This window comes from Pleurodeles waltl, chromosome 2_2, assembly GCF_031143425.1.
Source record: "Pleurodeles waltl isolate 20211129_DDA chromosome 2_2, aPleWal1.hap1.20221129, whole genome shotgun sequence".
NCBI classification, from domain to species: Eukaryota; Metazoa; Chordata; class Amphibia; order Caudata; family Salamandridae; genus Pleurodeles; species Pleurodeles waltl.
In genome coordinates this window covers 1160975432-1160996198 of record NC_090439.1, presented here as the reverse complement: position 1 = coordinate 1160996198, position 20767 = coordinate 1160975432, and the positions used below count along the sequence as shown (strand labels likewise).

The following is a 20767-nucleotide window of genomic DNA, read 5'->3' as shown; positions in this document are numbered from 1 at the left end:
CCCTCTACTCTTTGTACAGCACAGAGACTGGAGGCACCCTCTACTCTTTGTACAGCACAGAGACAGAGGGCACCCTCTACAGAGACTGAAGGCACCCTCTACTCTTTGTACAGCACAGAGACAGAGGGCACCCCCTACTCTTTGTACAGCACAGAGACTGAAGGCACCCTCTACTCTTTGTACAGCACAGAGACTGAAGGCACCCTCTACTCTTTGTACAGCACAGAGACAGAGGGCACCCTCTACTCTTTGTACAGCACAGAGACAGAAGGCACCCACAGAGACGACTGAAGGCACACTCTACTCTTTGTACAGCACAGAGACCGAAGGCACCCTCTACTCTTTGTACAGCGCAGAGACAGAGGGCACCCCGTACTCTTTGTACAGCACAGAGACCGAAGGCACCCTCTACTCTTTGTACAGCACAGAGACAGAGGGCACCCTCTACTCTTTGTACAGCACAGAGACAGAAGGCACCCACAGAGACGACTGAAGGCACCCTCTACTCTTTGTACAGCACAGAGACAGAGGGCACCCCCTACTCTTTGTACAGCACAGAGACTGAAGGCACCCTCTACTCTTTGTACAGCACAGAGACAGAAGGCACCCTCTACTCTTTGTACAGCACAGAGACAGAGAGCACCCTCTACTCTTTGTACAGCACAGAGACAGAGAGCACCCTCTACTCTTTGTACAGCACGGAGACCGAAGGCACCCTCTACTCTTTGTACAGCACAGAGACAGAGGGCACCCTCTACTCTTTGTACAGCACAGAGACAGAGGGCACCCTCTACTCTTTGTACAGCACAGAGACAGAGGGCACCCTCTACTCTTTGTACAGCACAGAGACAGAGGGCACCCTCTACTCTTTGTACAGCACAGAGACAGAGGGCACCCTCTACAGAGACTGAAGGCACCCTCTACTCTTTGAATAGCACAGAGACAGAGGGCACCCTCTACTCTTTGTACAGCACAGAGACAGAAGGCACCCTCTACTCTTTGTACAGCACAGAGACAGAGAGCACCCTCTACTCTTTGTACAGCACAGAGACAGAGAGCACCCTCTACTCTTTGTACAGCACAGAGACAGAGGGCACCCTCTACTCTTTGTGCAGCACAGAGACAGAGGGCACCCTCTACTCTTTGTACAGCACAGAGACTGAAGGCACCCTCTATTCTTTGTACAGCACAGAGACTGAAGGCACCCTCTACTCTTTGTACAGCACAGAGACAGAGGGCACCCACTACTCTTTGTACAGCACAGAGACAGAGGGCACCCTCTACTCTTTGTACAGCACAGAGACAGAGGGCACCCTCTACAGAGACTGAAGGCACCCTCTACTCTTTGTATAGTACAGAGACAGAGGGCACCCTCTACTCTTTGTACAGCACAGAGACAGAAGGCACCCTCTACTCTTTGTACAGCACAGAGACAGAGAGCACCCTCTACTCTTTGTACAGCACAGAGACAGAGAGCACCCTCTACTCTTTGTACAGCACAGAGACAGAGAGCACACTCTACTCTTTGTACAGCACAGAGACAGAGGGCACCCTCTACTCTTTGTGCAGCACAGAGACAGAGGGCACCCTCTACTCTTTGTACAGCACAGAGACTGAAAGCACCCTCTATTCTTTGTACAGCACAGAGACCGAAGGCACCCTCTACTCTTTGTGCAGCACAGAGACTAAGGGCACCCTCTACTCTTTGTGCAGCACAGAGACTAAGGGCACCCTCTACTCTTTGTGCAGCACAGAGACTAAGGGCACCCTCTACTCTTTGTACAGCACAGAGACTGGAGGTACCCGCTACTCTTTGTACAGCACAGAGACAGAGGGCACCCTCTACTCTTTGTACAGCACAGAGACAGAAGGCACCCACAGAGACGACTGAAGGCACCCTCTACTCTTTGTACAGCACAGAGACAGAGGGCACCCCCTACTCTCTGTACAGCACAGAGACTGAAGGCACCCTCTACTCTTTGTACAGCACAGAGACTGAAGGCACCCTCTCCTCTTTGTACAGCACAGAGACAGAGGGCACCCTCTACTCTTTGTACAGCACAGAGACAGAAGGCACCCTCTACTCTTTGTACAGCACAGAGACAGAAGGCACCCTCTACTCTTTGTACAGCACAGAGACAGAAGGCACCCTCTACTCTTTGTACAGCACAGAGACAGAGAGCACCCTCTACTCTTTGTACAGCACAGAGACTGAAGGCACCGTCTACTCTTTGTACAGCACAGAGACAGAGGGCACCCTCTACTCTTTGTGCAGCACAGAGACAGAGGGCACCCTCTACTCTTTGTACAGCACAGAGACTGAAGGCACCCTCTACTCTTTGTACAGCACAGAGACCGAAGGCACCCTCTACTCTTTGTGCAGCACCGAGACTAAGGGCACCCTCTACTCTTTGTACAGCACAGAGACTGGAGGTACCCGCTACTCTTTGTACAGCACACAGACAGAGGGCACCCTCTACTCTTTGTACAGCACAGAGACTGGAGGTACCCGCTACTCTTTGTACAGCACAGAGACCGAAGGCACCCTCTACTCTTCGTACAGCGCAGAGACAGAGGGCACACCCTACTCTTTGTACAGCACAGAGACCGAAGGCACCCTCTACTCTTTGTACAGCACAGAGACAGAGGGCACCCTCTACTCTTTGTACAGCACAGAGACAGAGGGCACCCTCTAATCTCTGTACAGCACAGAGACTGGAGGCACCCTCTACTCTCTGTACAGCACAGAGACAGAAGGCACCCTCTACTCTCTGTACAGCACAGAGACTGCAGGCACCCTCTACTCTCTGTACAGCACAGAGACAGAGGGCACCCCTACTCTTTGTACAGCACAGAGACTGAAGGCACCCTCTACTCTTTGTACAGCACAGAGACAGAGGGCACCCTCTACTCTCTGTACAGCACAGAGACTGCAGGCACCCTCTACTCTCTGTACAGCACAGAGACTGGAGGCACCCTCTACTCTTTGTACAGCACAGAGACTGGAGGCACCCTCTACTCTCTGTACAGCGCAGAGACAGAAGGCACCCTCTACTCTTTGTACAGCACAGAGACCGAAGGCACCCTCTACTCTTTGTACAGCACAGAGACCGAAGGCACCCTCTACTCTTTGTACAGCACAGAGACAGAGGGCACCCCCTACTCTTTGTACAGCACAGAGACCGAAGGCACCCTCTACTCTTTGTACAACACAGAGACAGAGGGCACCATCTACTCTTTGTACAGCACAGAGACAGAAGGCACCCACAGAGACGACTGAAGGCACACTCTACTCTTTGTACAGCACAGAGCCAGAGGGCACCCTCTACAGAGACTGGAGGCACCCTCTACTCTTTGTACAGCACAGAGCCAGAGGGCACCCTCTACAGAGACTGAAGGCACCCTCTACTCTTTGTATAGCACAGAGACAGAGGGCACCCCCTACTCTTTGTACAGCACAGAGACTGAAGGCACCCTCTACTCTTTGTACAGCACAGAGCCAGAGGGCACCCTCTACAGAGACTGAAGGCACCCTCTACTCTTTGTATAGCACAGAGACAGAGGGCACCATCTACTCTTTGTACAGCACAGAGACAGAAGGCACCCACAGAGACGACTGAAGGCACACTCTACTCTTTGTACAGCACAGAGACCAAAGGCACCCTCTACTCTTTGTACAGCGCAGAGGCAGAGGGCACCCACAAACTCTTTGTACAGCACAGAGACAGAGGGCACCCTCTACTCTCTGTACAGCACAGAGACTGGAGGCATCCTCTACTCTCTGTACAGCACAGAGACAGAAGGCACCCTCTACTCTTTGTACAGCACAGAGACAGAGGGCACCCCCTACTCTTTGTACAGCACAGAGACTGAAGGCACCCTCTACTCTTTGTCCAGCACAGAGACCAAAGGCACCCTCTACTCTTTGTACAGCACAGAGACAGAGGGCACCCCCTACTCTTTGTACAGCACAGAGACAGAGGGCACCCTCTACTCTTTGTACAGCACAGAGACTGGAGGTACCCGCTACTCATGTACAGCACAGAGACAGAGGGCACCCTCTACTCTTTGTATAGCACAGAGACAGAGGACACCCTCTACTCTTTGTATAGCACAGAGACAGAAGGCACCCACAGAGACGACCGAAGGCACCCTCTACTCTTTGTACAGCACAGAGACAGAGGGCACCCTCTACTCTTTGTACAACACAGAGACCGCAGGCACCCTCTACTCTTTGTACAGCACAGAGACAGAAGGCACCCTCTACTCTTTGTACAGCACAGAGACCGCAGGCACCCTCTACTCTTTGTACAGCACAGAGACAGAGGGCACCCCCTACTCTTTGTACAGCACAGAGACTGAGGGCACCCCCTACTCTTTGTACAGCACAGAGACTGAAGGCACCCTCTACTCTTTGTACAGCACAGAGACTGAGGGCACCCCCTACTCTTTGTACAGCACAGAGACCGAAGGCACCGCCTACTCTTTGTACAGCACAGAGACAGAGGGCACCCTCTACTCTTTGTACAGCACAGAGACAGAGGGCACCCTCTACTCTTTGTACAGCACAGAGACTGGAGGCACCCTCTACTCTTTGTACAGCACAGAGATAGAGGGCACCCTCTACAGAGACTGAAGGCACCCTCTACTCTTTGTAAAGCACAGGGACAGAGGTCACCCTCTACTCTTTGTACAGCACAGAGACAGAAGGCACCCACAGAGACGACTGAAGGCACCCGCTACTCTTTGTACAGCACAGAGACAGAGGGCACCCCCTACTCTTTGTACAGCACAGAGACTGAAGGCACCCGCTATTCTTTGTACAGCACAGAGACTGAAGGCACCCTCTACTCTTTGTACAGCACAGAGACTGAAGGCACCCTCTACTCTTTGTACAGCACAGAGACAGAGGGCACCCTCTACTCTTTGAACAGCACAGAGACAGAGGGCACCCTCTACTCTTTGTACAGCACAGAGACTGAAGGCACCTTCTACTCTTTGTACAGCACAGAGACAGAGGGCACCCTCTACAGAGACTGAAGGCACCCTCTACTCTTTGTATAGCACAGAGACAGAGGGCACCCTCTACTCTTTGTACAGCACAGAGACAGAAGGCACCCTCTACTCGTTGTATAGCACAGAGACAGAAGGCACCCTCTACTCTTTGTACAGCACAGAGACAGAGAGCAAACTCTACTCTTTGTACAGCACAGAGACTGAAGGCACCGTCTACTCTTTGTGCAGCACAGAGACAGAGGGCACCCTCTACTCTTTGTGCAGCACAGAGACAGAGGGCACCCTCTACTCTTTGTGCAGCACAGAGACAGAGGGCACCCTCTACTCTTTGTGCAGCACAGAGACAGAGGGCACCCTCTACTCTTTGTGCAGCACAGAGACAGAGGGCACCCTCTACTCTTTGTGCAGCACAGAGACAGAGGGCACCCTCTACTCTTTGTGCAGCACAGAGACTAAGGGCACCCTCTACTCTTTGTACAGCACAGAGACCGGAGGTACCCGCTACTCTTTGTACAGCACAGAGACAGAGGGCACCCTCTACTCTTTGTATAGCACAGAGACAGAGGGCACCCTCTACTCTTTGTATAGCACAGAGACAGAAGGCACCCACAGAGATGACTGAAGGCACCCTCTACTCTCTGTACAGCACAGAGACAGAAGGCACCCACAGAGAGGACTGAAGGCACCCTCTACTCTCTGTACAGCACAGAGACTGGAGGCACCCTCTACTCGTTGTACAGCACAGAGACAGAGGGCACCCTCTACTCTTTGTACAGCACAGAGACTGGAGGTACCTGCTACTCTTTGTACAGCACAGAGACAGAGGGCACCCTCTACTCTTTGTATAGCACAGAGACAGAGGGCACCCTCTACTCTTTGTACAGCACAGAGACAGAAGGCACCCACAGAGACGACTGAAGGCACACTCTACTCTTTGTACAGCACAGAGACCGAAGGCACCCTCTACTCTTTGTACAGCAGAGAGACCGAAGGCACCCTCTACTCTTTGTACAGCAGAGAGACCGAAGGCACCCTCTACTCTTTGTACAGCAGAGAGACCGAAGGCACCCTCTATTCTTTGTACAGCACAGAGACTGAAGGCACCCTCTACTCTTTGTACAGCAGAGAGAACGAAGGCACCCTCTATTCTTTGTACAGCACAGAGACTGAAGGCACCCTCTACTCTTTGTACAGCACAGAGACAGAGGGCACCCTCTACTCTTTGTACAGAACAGAGACCGAAGGCACCCCCTACTTTTTGTACAGCACAGAGACTGAGGGCACCCCCTACTCTTTGTACAGCACAGAGACCGAAGGCACCGCCTACTCTTTCTACAGCACAGAGACAGAGGGCACCCTCTACTCTTTGTACAGCACAGAGACTGGAGGCACCCTCTACTCTTTGTACAGCACAGAGCCAGAGGACACCCTCTACTCTTTGTACAGCACAGAGACAGAGGGCACCCTCTAATCTCTGTACAGCACAGAGACTGGAGGCACCCTCTACTCTTTGTACAGCACAGAGACAGAGGGCACCCTCTACTCTTTGTACAGCACAGAGACTGGAGGTACCCGCTACTCTTTGTACAGCACAGAGACAGAGGGCACCCTCTACTCTTTGTGCAGCACAGAGACAGAGGGCACCCTCTACTCTTTGTGCAGCACAGAGACTGAAGGCACCCTCTATTCTTTGTACAGCACAGAGACTGAAGGCACCCTCTACTCTTTGTACAGCACAGAGACAGAGGGCACCCTCTACTCTTTGTACAGCACAGAGACAGAGGGCACCCTCTACTCTTTGTACAGCACAGAGACAGAGGGCACCCTCTACAGAGACTGAAGGCACCCTCTACTCTTTGTATAGCACAGAGACAGAGGGCACCCTCTACTCTTTGTACAGCACAGAGACAGAAGGCACCCTCTACTCTTTGTACAGCACAGAGACAGAAGGCACCCTCTACTCTTTGTACAGCACAGAGACAGAGAGCACCCTCTACTCTTTGTACAGCACAGAGACAGAGAGCACACTCTACTCTTTGTACAGCACAGAGACAGAGGGCACCCTCTACTCTTTGTGCAGCACAGAGACAGAGGGCACCCTCTACTCTTTGTACAGCACAGAGACTGAAGGCACCCTCTATTCTTTGTACAGCACAGAGACCGAAGGCACCCTCTACTCTTTGTACAGCACAGAGACAGAGGGCACCCCCTACTCTTTGTACAGCACAGATACTGAAGGCACCCTCTACTCTTTGTGCAGCACAGAGACTGAAGGCACCCTCTACTCTTTGTACAGCACAGAGACAGAGGGCACCCTCTACTCTTTGTACAGCACAGAGACTGAAGGCACCCTCTACTCTTTGTACAGCACAGAGACTGAAGGCACCCTCTAATCTTTGTACAGCACAGAGACAGAGAGCACCCTCTACTCTTTGTACAGCACAGAGACAGAAGGCACCCTCTACTCTTGTACAGCTCTTTGTACAGCACAGAGACAGAAGGCACCCTCTACTCTTTGTACAGCAGAGAGACTGAAGGCACCCTCTACTCTTTGTACAGCACAGAGACAGAGGGCACCCTCTACTCTTTGTACAGCACAGAGACTGAAGGCACCCTCTACTCTTTGTACAGCACAGAGACTGAAGGCACCCTCTACTCTTTGTACAGCACAGAGACTGAAGGCACCCTCTACCCTTTGTGCAGCAAAGAGACTGAAGGCACCCTCTACCCTTTGTGCAGCACAGAGACTGAAGGCACCCTCTACTCTTTGTACAGCACAGAGACCGAAGGCACCCTCTAATCTTTGTACAGCAAGGAGGGCACCCTTTACCATTGTTCATACAGCACAGTGTTAGGCAGACAAACTGTGCAGGGAAAGGAGGAATCTTTTTATCAATCGAGTGTGTAGCATCCTCTATTCATTATCTGTGCATTACAGGATCAGGATGGAAACGTCCATTCTCCACAAGTACCCATGAGGTCGTAGGTCAGACCACCTTGTGTTCCCTCTGGGGCACTGCATTAAAGCCTAGCTTCCCACCATTAGCGACATTGCAGCTTCCCAGATCTAGTCTCTCTGGAGACTGAGCCCGGCGCTCTTGCCTACTTCTGGCCCAAGACACTGGTTCGGTTGGTGTGGATCCTATGCTGGCTACATTAGGTGTAAGGAACGGCTTAGCTGCCAATAAAGGACATGAAGGTGGTCTTGTGTGAGTCAGTGAAGGGCCACCCTGAACAGTACAAGTTTGAGTTGTGTAATGAATTCAGGAAAACTCAGCTAAACTCTGCATCTCAAAACATATTTATAAAAAAAAAAGGCAATCTACATTTTATACATAGTTCAAACCAACCTCCATTTACAGCCATAACATAACCAATTTTTCGAAGCCGGATCAGCCACTGCACACTAAGGGCCTCCACGTTGTTCATAAAATGGTGTTATTGCCAACAGTGAAAAGACTGCGATACCATGAGCTGTGGTCTCCTTGTTAGTTTACAATAAATAACCTGCATGCGTCCTTGAACTGGGGTCTCCTTGTTAGTTTACTGTAGATAACCTGCATGTGTCCTTGAAAATGTAGATTCACATGCTGTGCATAAGCTCGCCATCTAGTGTTGGGTTCGGATTAGTACAACTCGTTTCTGTTCGAAAAAGGTTTAGAGTCACAGGACTGAGTGACTCCTCCTCTCGGTAATACTGTGCATGGGCATCAAGTCCTTTGTTAGATTGTTTCTCCGCAGGCGGGAGAGTGAAGTAGTGAAAAATATATAGTTGGATAGAAAAGATGTCCATGCAATGTATTCGACGCCCATGCACAATGGAGCCGAAATGGGAGGAGTCCCTCGATCTCGTGACTCGAAAAGACTTCTTCGAAGAAAAACAACTTGTAACACTCCGAGCCCAACACCAGATGACGGGATGTGCACAGCATGTGTATCTGCAGCTACACATGCCATCGAGCATATATATATACACACACAACTAAATTGCAACATGTACACACTCCCAGGGAGGAGGAAGGGTGCATATGAATCTACAGCATTGCATGCCACAAACAGATGTCTACTGGTAAGTAACATTTTCCATTCGATGGCCTGTGTAGCTGTAGATATCCATGCTGTGCATAGACTGTAAAGCAGCCCCGCCATAAAGCTAGTGTGCAGGGGTTGAAATTGTTTGAAAAACTGTTTTAAGTACAGCTTGTCATACATTTGCTTGTTGTATCGCAAGGACGTCTACACAATAATGTTTAGTAAATGTGTGTGGTGTAGACCATGTTGCTGCTTTACAAATGTCTGCTGTAGGTTTATTACAGAAAAATGCCATAGATGCACCTTTTTTCCTAGTGGAACGTGCTCTAGGTGGTACAGGTAATTGTCGCTTAGCTTTAGTATAGCAAGTGTGGATGCATTTGATTATCCATCTTGCTATAGTTGTTTTAGATATAGGATCTCCTTTGTGTGGTGAGGAGAAAGCCACAAAAAGTTGTTTTGTTTTCCTAAAACGTTTTGTTCTATCTATTTAGTACATAAGAGCTCTTTTAACTTCTAGAGTATGTAGACCTCTTTCTGCTACTGATTCTGGTTTTGGGAAGGAAACTGGCAACTCTACTGTTTGATTAATATGAAATTGCGAAATTACTTTTGGATTTGTTCTTAATACAATTTTTTCTTTATGAACCTCGAAAGAAAGGTTCTTCTAAAGTTAATACCTGAAGCTCACTGACATGCCTAAGGGAGGTGATAGCAATTAAAAAGGCTACTTCCCAATAAAGGAATTGTAGGGGGCGGGTATGAAGTGGCTCAAATTGCGGAGCCATGAGTCTTGAGAGCACAATGTTAAGATTCCAAGATGGAACCGGAGGAAACCTTGGTAGAACTATTCTTTTTAGTCCTTCCATAAATGCTTCAATAACTGGAATTCTAAAAAAAGAAATATGTTGTCTACTTTAAAGATATGCAACTATGGCGGCTAAATGTAAACCAACAGATGCGTGGGCTAAATTTGCTTTTTGTAAATGTAATAAATATTGTACAATGTCCTGTTCTGTTGAAGAGGGTCAATGTTTTTTGTTTGAGAATAACAAACAAAACGTTTGATACCATTGGGGTAAAAAAAGTTGTAACCTTGCCCCTACAGGAGTGGGTGTGTTAGTATTGTTTGTTGTAAGTCATTTGTAAGTTTAGTGACGGATAAGGAGCCTCTGGATGCAGATGGTTTTCCTCTTCCCTTATTATTGTTTCCGCTACATGATCCTCTAAAGTAACCTCTGGTATATCGAGAGGTGATTTTAGTTTGATTTGTGGAATGTTCTAGAAATGATTACCTAAATCCTCTGGTAAACCCTGCACAATAAAAAGTACCCTTGTGTGTGATGGCTTGAAAGGCTCCCATAGCTTTAGCAGTTTGATTGTCCTTATTTAATTTTTCAAGTGTGGTATCCACTTGTGGACCAAATAAATGCTCTTTATCAAAAGGCATATTTAAAACTGCCTGCTGCAACTCCCGTTTAAACTCTGAACACCTGAGCCAGGCATGGCGACTTATGATGACACTTGTGTTAATACTGCGTGCTGCTGTTATCAGCAGCATCAAGTGCACATTGGATGGAGTTATTGGAAATTGTTTGTCTCTCGTTTACAATTTCTACCCCTCATTTACGATGTTTTTCTGGTAGATATTCTAGAAGTTCCTCCATAGCATCCCAGTGAGCCCTGTCGTATCTGGATAGTAAAGCTTGGGCATTAGAAATTCGCCAGTGATTGGCTCCTTGACCTGCCTCTCTTTTCCCTGCCGCACCTAATTTTTTACTTTTCTTATCAGGTGTGTCTTCTGTTGACTGGCTATTTGCCCTTTTGCGTGCAGTAGATGCAACAATAGAGTCTGGAGGAATTTGTGTTTTTATATATAAAGGATCAGTGGGTGCAGCCTTGTACTTTTTAATAGACTCTAACAGGCTCTTCAAATATGTCTTCTGCGTGTTTGAGCATGACAGGAAGCACTGGAAGGAATGGACTTTCTTTATGTGTGGCACCAAGTGTGTCAAATAAAAAATCTTCCTCTATTGGCTCATTATATATGTGCACCTTCTGAAATGCTGCTGCTCTCGCTATAACCTGCTGGTATGATGTGAAATCCTTAGGTGGTGAAGGTCTAGATGGGTACAAATCTGGATCATTTGGTGTAAGAGGATCCGGATCGTACTCATCACATGGGTTCTGTCTGTCTAATGTATCCCTTATATCTTGAGACCCGCTAGGTGGTGAACTAGGTGATGTGAATCCTGAATGAGGGTGGAGATGTTGGCGGAGGAGTAAGTTGTGGAGAAGCAGGTAAAGGTGGAGATGTATGAGTATGAAAAGAAGTTATTTCTTTGGTAGTCTTCTTTGGAGGTGCAGAGGAATGAAGACTCTCTTAAAAAGTTAATTTCCTCTTTAAAGGTGGCAGAGGTGATGTTGTAATCCACCCTGTTCCTTGCTGAATTTGAAGTCGGCGCTGCCTAGTGTCCATAACTTCTAAAATTGGTTTCACCTGTGATGTAGGGGTTGTTATAGACTGTCCAGACTCACTGAAAGTCTTTTGTGTTTTTTTCAGTTCCAAAGGTTATTTAGGATGGAAAATTTTCAGTGTCGAAATATTAGTTGACTGTTATCTCTTTTTCGGTGCCGAAGTGGTTGGCACTGAAGCACCATATAGTTTTTGTTTTGTCGGTGCAGAAATGGAGGTATTGGAGGTCGATGCTGAAGATTTATCTTTGTTTTTTTTTCAATGCCGAGCTGTTATGCGAGGCATCAGAATAAGTTTCTCGGCTCCGACCATGGCTGGAAGGCAGTGGCAGACTGGTGACCTCTTGTGGTTGTTTTGTCCGATGGGAAAGGGGGCTACAGTTTGTGCTGGTTGCACTGGTTGACTAAGTGTTTGACTGCGCATCAGAAACTGAATCCTGAACGGAGAAGAACCTCTCTTGTTACAAGGCTTCGTGTACGTGCTCGTCACCGAAGATGCCCGGTGTATCATCTGGATGTCACAATGCCATTTCCATTCGACGAGCTCTTCGATTTTCAAGTGTCTTCTTCGACCGAAAAGAACGCATGCTTCGCAGGTCGGGTCGTTGTGGTCTGGTGAAAGGCACAATTTACGCACCTAGTGATGGATGGTGTGTGGAAACTTTGAATGGCATTGAGGGCAAAATCAAAATCATTAGGGCTGCATTGTTCAATACCACATGGAAGAGGTAGGCCCGAAGTGGGCCTTTCTGTTCCCGAAAGGGTCGAGAAATTTGATTCAGAGTATAGAAAAAGGAACCGAGAGTTGAATTATTAAACAATATTAAACAATATGCGTTCGGAAACAATACAGACGACGATAGTAAGATGGAAAGAATACCGTTTTAGACTGTTTGGAGCTGCGATCCCGGAGCGAGAAAACACACATCCGAACCAGACGGCGATGAAAAACAATCTAAGAAAGGACTCGATGCACATGCGCAGTATTACCAAGAGGAGTCACTCGATCCTTTGACTCACTTTCTTCTAACAAAAACAAGTTGTACTACTCCGAACCAAACACTAGATGGGGCGCTTATGCACAGCATGTGTATCTACAGCTACACCTGCCATCGAACATAAAGGTTCTTTATTATAGTAACACCATACTAAATTACTTATAGGCAGTCCTCCCCCCCCCCCCAACTGAAGGTAAGTACCCACTAGTGTGAGACTTGAGAACGGGGCATGGCCTATTGTACACTGATTGCACCGCTTCAGACCAGGGAGGCGGGATAGTGAGTACAACACACAGGGGACCTTCCTATTGTCACTGAAGTGTGAGATATGTGAACGGGGTATGGCCTACACTTTATTGTAAACTAGCTGCACACTTTAGAACAGTGAGGTGGGGTAGTGAGTACAACAGGTGGAATGTCCAATTGTTATCAACGTGTGAGGCTTGAGAACGGGGCACGGTCTACACTCTACTGTAAACTAGCCGCACCGCTTAGAACAGGGGCACCGGGAGAGCCACCAGCACAAAACCATTTTAGCACAGAGAAGTGAGCTTCGGTGAACCAAGTCTGACACTGAGCTGGAGTGAGCTACCTCAGTACAGGGCACCTGTGGCAGCTGCTGAAATAGCTGCCTCTTGTGGGGAGATAAATGCAGCCTGGTCTAAACTTATTTGTCCAATCAAGCACGTGAATAAATCAGACTAACATCATGTCCATGGGACCTTTGCTCATATTTAGATATTCACGTGTTCCATGCACACTAATGTTTATGAATCTGAGATAAAATACCAGTGAAAAACAGTGCATGGAGCCAAGTGCATGTCGCACCCACAATAGGTCACACCCTCATTTCAGTTCATTCTTGTGCAGAGATACCACAATATTTAGCAACCGTCCCTAATGCCATCAGGCCGCGGGCGCTCCACGCACTGCAGGGCAGCGGGTTACAGTACCTTTTTGTGCTCATGGTCAATCATCACGTTGTGCGGTTTCACGTCTCTGTGCATGATTCCCATACTGTGGCAGTAATCGAGTGCCTGCAGGAAGGAGGAAAAAAGTGATCAGTACATATGGCACTGACATCCCTTGTGCACACAGGTAAACACCAAACCTCCCTGTAACACTTGCTATACACTCCAAAGTGCGTAATATGCGAGTCAGCCTTAAACCTCGGTGAGGCACACGTGATATGTTCCTGAATGGCTAGTATGATGTGCAAACTCTTGAAATCTCCTTCTTCTCTCAAATCCAACCTGTTTATGCCTCAAACCTCTTTTCGCTAGATGGAAGTGCCTAGTGCGATGCACGCATTCACCATCAACACTAGCAGTACCAGTGGTGGGGGTCTTTAGACCTCCGCCACCTGGGGTTTATCTTCCTTACAAGGGACCCCCCTGTAGGAACCCTGATGTGTGGCTTCCAGTCCCTCCAGAACTGTCTCAGGTTGAAAGCCTAGACTCTGAGCCACCACATACAAAGGTCCTTGAGCTGCTGGACCAGAAATTGGCCAAGGATCCTTCTTTTTAGCACAGCCCTACCTCTGAAGAAAGAGCGAAACAGATGATCTAAAATCCTGTCTTCTGGGTAAGGGGTGGAGGGGATCTTAAGAAACCTCCTAAAGATCTCAAGGGGTGATTAGAGAAATGAAACAACCAAAGAACATTCTAATAGGATGCGGCGGTGGACGTCACCCAAAAAACCCAAAGTGATGTGTTTAATTGGTCTTTCTCCAGCACCTGTGAGTTTCTCCTGTAGCGTTCCTGGGTGCAGATACTAACAAGGACGCTCACTGTGTGACCTCCTGTGTTCACTGCGGACATCATCTGCTCGCCACAGAACACGTGGTTGAACTTGCTGTTCTATTTTCTCACCAGAATCCCCAGCAGTATGTGACCAATGGGTAATGGAGACCACAGAATCACAAGCTGTGTTCCACGTCCTCTCCACCTCCCTCCAGCGCCAACAAAATGCGGCCAAGAGAAGGAGGGGAAAACACTGATCTAAAGTTTAAGTTTGTGGTGAACCCCAACTATTGATAGGTGAATACCCCCCTCCCTAGCAGTGAAGGATGGTTGTTAAAGAATACAAACCCAGTGATGTCACAATCTAGAGCTACAGAATGTTATTTCAGTGATACTCAGAGCATTGAGAGATAGAACATAGCAAGGGAATAACAAAATAGGTTTTGATTTAGCGTTAAGAACTTAGGACACATGCAATTTAAATTTTTACGATCCCGTGTCATGGGGAGCACACGAACAAGCTCAGAAAACTAAACATAAAGCAAGTAACATACGCTGGAATTCAGCTGTATAGCCAAGGTGAGGTAACAGATTAACAAATACAGGAATCTCATATGGCTAAGTTAAAAAAAAAAAAAAAAAAGTTTGTGTTTGAGCAAATAACTCCCCTGTATAATATTTTAACACATTTGATGTGAAGAGAGTGAATGGGAATACTGAACTTTTAAAGGTCATATACGAGGAAGGAACAGATTATTTTCTTATACTGGCCTAAGTTTATTTTATAAACAATATATGTAAAACACTCAGGATAGAATTTGACACAGGAAATTAAAGTAGCTTGTAAATTGTTTTACAGGAAATAGGACTACAGGCGAATGTCATTTTAAGGAGGGAAGATGTTCAGTTTATTTTTGTGGACCACGTACATTTAAAGAATGAAGCATTATTCACCTGCATCTAGACATATAACACTGACGTGTATAAGAGGTACCACCATGGGCCACTGCTGCAGTTGCCTAGTGTAACTAGAAGTTCGTGTGTCCCCTGGAGAGGATGATATAACTGAAGTTTCTTTATTGTGATTGCAAATTACAAAATGTGACACATTAAAGTTACTTATATACGGTTATTGAGAAAGTATCATAAATCACTAGCGGGTGCACTGGCAATGTGAGTTATTCCCCGTATCAGAGTATGTTTGGTGCATGACGGTTACTGTTTTCATAAATAATTTTTGATGTACGGTCTCTGTATTTTGTAAACAGCCCTGAAGAAGCACAGTGTGCGCGAAACACGTGTCGGCTGTATAAAGAAACACAAGTGATCCAATGCAGAAGAACTAAAGAGTTTACCCTGTCTGGTTCTGAGTACATCTCAGTACTGTTACTTTGTGTTCATTATTACTACACTGCCTATGAAATGGGAAAGAGACCAAGTGTTACATACAAGAGGATGTGTTTATTTGTCTGTGGGTGGTTGGGAGGCGGGAGGGGTTGGGGAGATTGCTGTTCCTCTTCATTATTCCGGTGCTGTTGTGAAATATTGTCCTGTATATTATTTCTGGCTCTGGTGTGCACCTCTTGAAAATTAAATAGAAAGACTAATTAAAAAACTATTACTACACTGGTGGGGACCAGTACACTAAGATTATAGCTCCTGGTATATTCCGATTACCCATATTTTGTTTATTTTCATGGCATAAACACACACACACACACACCGCAGCACACATAATGGGATGCAGGGCCAGGTTACTTCAGCCATAGCTTTACCCAACTGTGAGTGACAGCACTGTGCTCTTGCACAAGGTGCACATCTGCATAATAAGTACCCTCTAATGTGCCATGGACTACTGGTGCAACGTGGGCTTTTGTATTCAAAAATATTTCGGCTATCAAGTGGACAGAAATGCTTCTTGATTACCCAACCACCTTCAGGGATTCTCCAATTTATTCACTGAGAAAATGGTGCAGTAACTGTTCATGACTACTAATACAATGCATGGGAGGAGGGGAAGGCTTGTCTAAGGATGGCTCACTGGACTTACACCATATCATCTTAATCATAGTTTAATGCTACACACACCTGGTCTCAGAGCTCTAGAGAAGACTATATACTCAAAGTCCAAAGACGAAATTTCTGAAGCGTTGGAGAGACTGATTTCTGCCAGGGGTAGGAGGTTTATTAAGTTGCCTCTTTATTTTCAAAAAGCCCCTTCTCAAAAGAACATCCTAAGTGGGCTGTAGTTATTCTGTCAGTTTTAGACTGACAAAGTCTCCACTACATTTCAGATGACTGGCATAAAGAGGCAACTTGTTCTCCGAGTCATCCAACGTGCCAAGAAGTCAATTTGTTCTCATCCAATGTGCCAAAGAAGCAACTTGTTCTCTAACAGTCATCAAATGGGCGAAAGAGTTAACTTGTTCTCTAAGAGTTATCCAATGAGAGAAAGAACCCACTAGTTATCAGAGAATCATACAATGAGCGTGAGAGGTAACTTGTTCTCCAAGAGTCATCATGTAGTAAGCTGGGTTCTGGTTGTAGTAGCCCCCCACACTTTTTTGCCTGATGTCAGTGTGTTTAGACTGTAGTTCACTAGGATCCTGCTAATCGGGACCCCACTGTCTGTGCTCTATCCTCCAAGCAAACTTTTACACACACAATAGGCATACTGGTACACCTATGTAAGTCCCTAGTATATGGTACTTAGTTACCCAGGGCATTGGTACACCAGGGGTCCCCCATGGGCTGCAGTATATATTGTGCCACCCATGGGAGCCCATTCAAACTGTACTGCAGGTCTGACATTGAAGTCTGTGTGAAATGGTGCATGCACCCTTTCAGTACAGATATAAGGCTTGCCTTATATCCTGGTCCCTGCACTTAGACTCTAAGTCATCTCTCTGGTAGGCCCTTCAGCCCAAGAGCAGGGTGCATGTCCCTAGGTGTGATGGTACCCCTGCATAAGCAGGGGCCTCTACATATCCCAGGCCACGTCTGGGACTCTAAGTACAGGGAAGCCATCTAAAGGTATGTAGCGGACACTGATCAACACAAGTGGTTCAACTACATAATGGCTTCTCCAAACCTAGGCATGTTTGGTATCAAACATGTTGGAATTATGCAACTACATTGATTGCAGTGCTAGTTGCATGATACCATGTACTCTGGGGGCTCCTAAGAGGATCCCCCAGTTCTGCTTGTGAAGCCTTACAGGATCTAGCTGCCAGCCCACGCTGCTGCAGACTACAGGCACTGTTCTGGCTTCCTGTTGATGAGCCTATCTCAAGCGGGGGAAGGCAGAACAAAGGGTTTTCTGCAAAAGAGAGGTGGGACCACCTCTTTCTTGGCTGACGTGGCCTCTGAGCAGCACTAGACTACTTTGAAGTGCACATTAGGTGCCCTCCTTGCATAATCCGGTTTGCACCAGTTCAAGAACTCCTGGTTCCCACTCTGGTGCAAAACCACATAAAGGACAGGGAAGTGATCATCCTCGTGTCCAGCTCCTATCCTAAGTGGGTGCACAGAGCTCTGCCAGGTGGTCATTGGATTCTGCCATCTTGGAAATAAGATGTGCAGAGGCCCATGGGAGCATCTCACTGGTTAGGCCAAATAGATGACATCCCTGACCCCTTCTTGTAGGAAGGTCAATGCAGATAGTGTCCGATGCCCTTTCAGGGTTACTTAAGGGCTCCCCTGACGGTGGGTCCCCAGATTCGTCCAGCAAGACTCTCCAAGGAACTCTCAGCAAGACATCTTCTGCTCCTGGCCTCTGGAGCCACTGCTGGTCAGCTTTGGAACCAAGCAAGTCTGCTTCTGGTGGGAAGGCTCCCATTGCACCATTGCTTCTCCGGATCCTGCAAGAATTCTGCAATATCCAAGGCTCTGCATCCTCATGGGTCACAAGGACTCCGTTTACACCTGGAATCACGAAGGAATCTCCCTTGAAGTAAAGGAGACTTTCCTCTGCATCTGCAGGCACCTCAAGACAAGGTAGACCAGCTGGTGGGATCTGCCGTCCCACGGACGTCGAAAGGCTTTGCTGGACAGATGGTGAGTCTGTGGCTTCCTCTGGGTCCTGTTCGTCTTCTGACCAACTTGAGAGACTGTCGGCCCCTGCTCCTGCCACTGGACTGGAATCCCTCTGCACCATGACTGTTGCACTTGCCAAGGCTTGTTGACTCGTCCTCCAGGACATCTTCAGACGCCCAAAAGCCCCGGCCCCCAGCACTCTGCAACTCAAAGATTAGCCCCTGTCCTGTATCTCCTGCAATGTGGAACTTCTGTTTTGTTGTGCTGGTAAGGCCTCCTTGTGACTGTGTCCATCGCCTGTGGGTCACTCGTGGGGGCTCCAAAGACTTCTGCTAGCTTTCCTGCATGCTGGGGGCCAGCCCTGACTCCCCCTAAAGGGAAGAGTCTACTGGACCTTGCTGGTCCGAAAATTCTGCAAATACCTTTTCAGCTCCTGCTCGCATTTGCCAATGCTTGTTGGTGACTTGGCTGGTCAATGACCCTCCTGCAATCCAGCATTTTTTGAGGGACGGCTCATATGGAACTCCGGGGGTCTTCTGCAGCTCCTAGACCGTGCAGCTGGACTTCTAAGTCCGCTGACTTGCAGGAACATCACCTCTAGGAGGATAGGCATTGCCACCTGTCCCACCTGGGCACCTCCAAGGATGCTGTACTCTGTCCCCTTCCCTTTTCAGGTCCACCACGTCCGGAATCCGCCCTCAGTTCCACCAGCCTGGTCCACTGGTCGTGATAGCAGCTGGACAATCTGAGGCTTCCACTGACCTAAGAGAGTCCCTTCTCCCCTCTGCATCCGGGTCCCCTGGTGTTGGTATTCCTGTCTTCTAGGTATCCTCGGGTGGGGGCACATTCCAACCTTTCTCTGGTCTGTTGGTTTCTCATGGTCCAGTGGGAAGGGTCCTGAATCACACAAACTCCAACCGCTACTCCCTGTGTTAGCGTATGAGACAACTGGGTGGGTTACTACCTTGCACCTGATCGCGGGGACACTTAGTGCACTTACCTCTGGTGTTTTCATCTACCCACAGCCCCTAGCTAGCTAACTACCACACTTACCCTGGTTGGGTTCACTATTGTGCGTTCCACTTTCTTCGTATATGGTATGGTCCCCCCGCATAGGGCCCTGTACATTCCATGCTATTTCTTTTGGTTATTTTGCGTGTATACTGTGTGTAGATATTTCCAAGGGGAGATACACCAATGCTAGTCCAGGAGTAGTGCTGCCATAAAGTATCCTTTAACTTTGTAACATGTGTGGTTCTTTCTTGTGAGTGAGTTACTGTCCGACTGCTGTGGTATTGCAAGTGCTTTAAGTTCCTCCTGGATAAGCCTCAGCTGCTCACCACAGCCACTCCTAGGGAGCTTCTGCTATCTGGATACCTGTTCACTATCACTACGGGTTGCCTGGACCCCGTATATATGGTGCCGCACCATAAACTGAGCCAGCCTCCTACACGTCCAACGTGCAAAGAGGCGGCTTGTTCTGCCAGTCATCCACTGTGCAAAGAGGCGGCTTGTTCTGCCAGTCATCCAACGTGCAAAGAGGCGGCTTGTTCTGCCAGTCATCCAACGTGCAAAGAGGCGGCTTGTTCTGCCAGTCATCCAACGTGCAAAGAGGCGGCTTGTTCTGTCAGTCATCCAAAGTGCAGAGAGGCGGCTTGTTCTGCCAGTCATCCAACGTGCAGAGAGGCGGCTTGTTCTGTCAGTCATCCACCGTGCAAAGAGGCTGCTTGTTCTGCCAGTCATCCACCGTGCAAAGAGGCGGCTTGTTCTGCCAGTCATCCACCGTGCAAAGAGGCGGCTTGTTCTGCCAGTCATCCACCGTGCAAAGAGGCGGCTTGTTCTGCCAGTCATCCAACGTGCAAAGAGGCGGCTTGTTCTGCCAGTCATCCAACGTGCAAAGAGGCGGCTTGTTCTGCCAGTCATCCAACGTGCAAAGAGGCGGCTTGTTCTGCCAGTCATCCAACGTGCAAAGAGGCGGCTTGTTCTGCCAGTCATCCAACGTGCAAAGAGGCGGCTTGTTCTGCCAGTCATCCAACGTGCAAAGAGGCGGCTTGTTCTGCCAGTCATCCAACGTGCAAAGAGGCGGCTTGTTGTGCCAGTCATCCAACGTGCAAAGAGGCGGCTTGTTCTGCCAGTCATCCAACGTGCAAAGAGGCGGCTTGTTCTGCCAGTCATCCAACGTGCAAAGAGGCGGCTTGTTCTGCCAGTCATCCAAAGTGCAAAGAGGCGGCTTGTTCTGCCAGTCATCCAACGTGCAAAGAGGCGGCTTGTTCTGCCAGTCATCCAACGTGCAGAGAGGCGGCTTGTTCTGTCAGAGTCATCCACCGTGCAAAAAGGCGGCTTGTTCTGCCAGTCATCCAACGTGCAAAGAGGCGGCTTGTTCTGCCAGTCATCCAACGTGCAAAGAGGCGGCTTGTTCTGCCAGTCTTCCAACGTGCTGAAGAGGCGGCTTGTTCTGCCAATCATCCA

General features: G+C 48.2%; 1 protein-coding gene across 6 annotated transcripts in view; it reads right to left on the bottom strand.

Moving 5' to 3' along the window:
* LOC138282998 (casein kinase II subunit alpha-like) overlaps positions 1-20767 on the bottom strand; it is a 193079-nt gene that overhangs the window by 24469 nt on the left and 147843 nt on the right. For all 6 annotated transcript variants that reach the window (XM_069221099.1, XM_069221097.1, XM_069221095.1 and 3 more), the window contains one exon: positions 13475-13558. In XM_069221099.1, coding sequence (XP_069077200.1) covers positions 13475-13558 — 84 coding nt within the window. The remainder of the gene's footprint in view (positions 1-13474; positions 13559-20767) is intronic.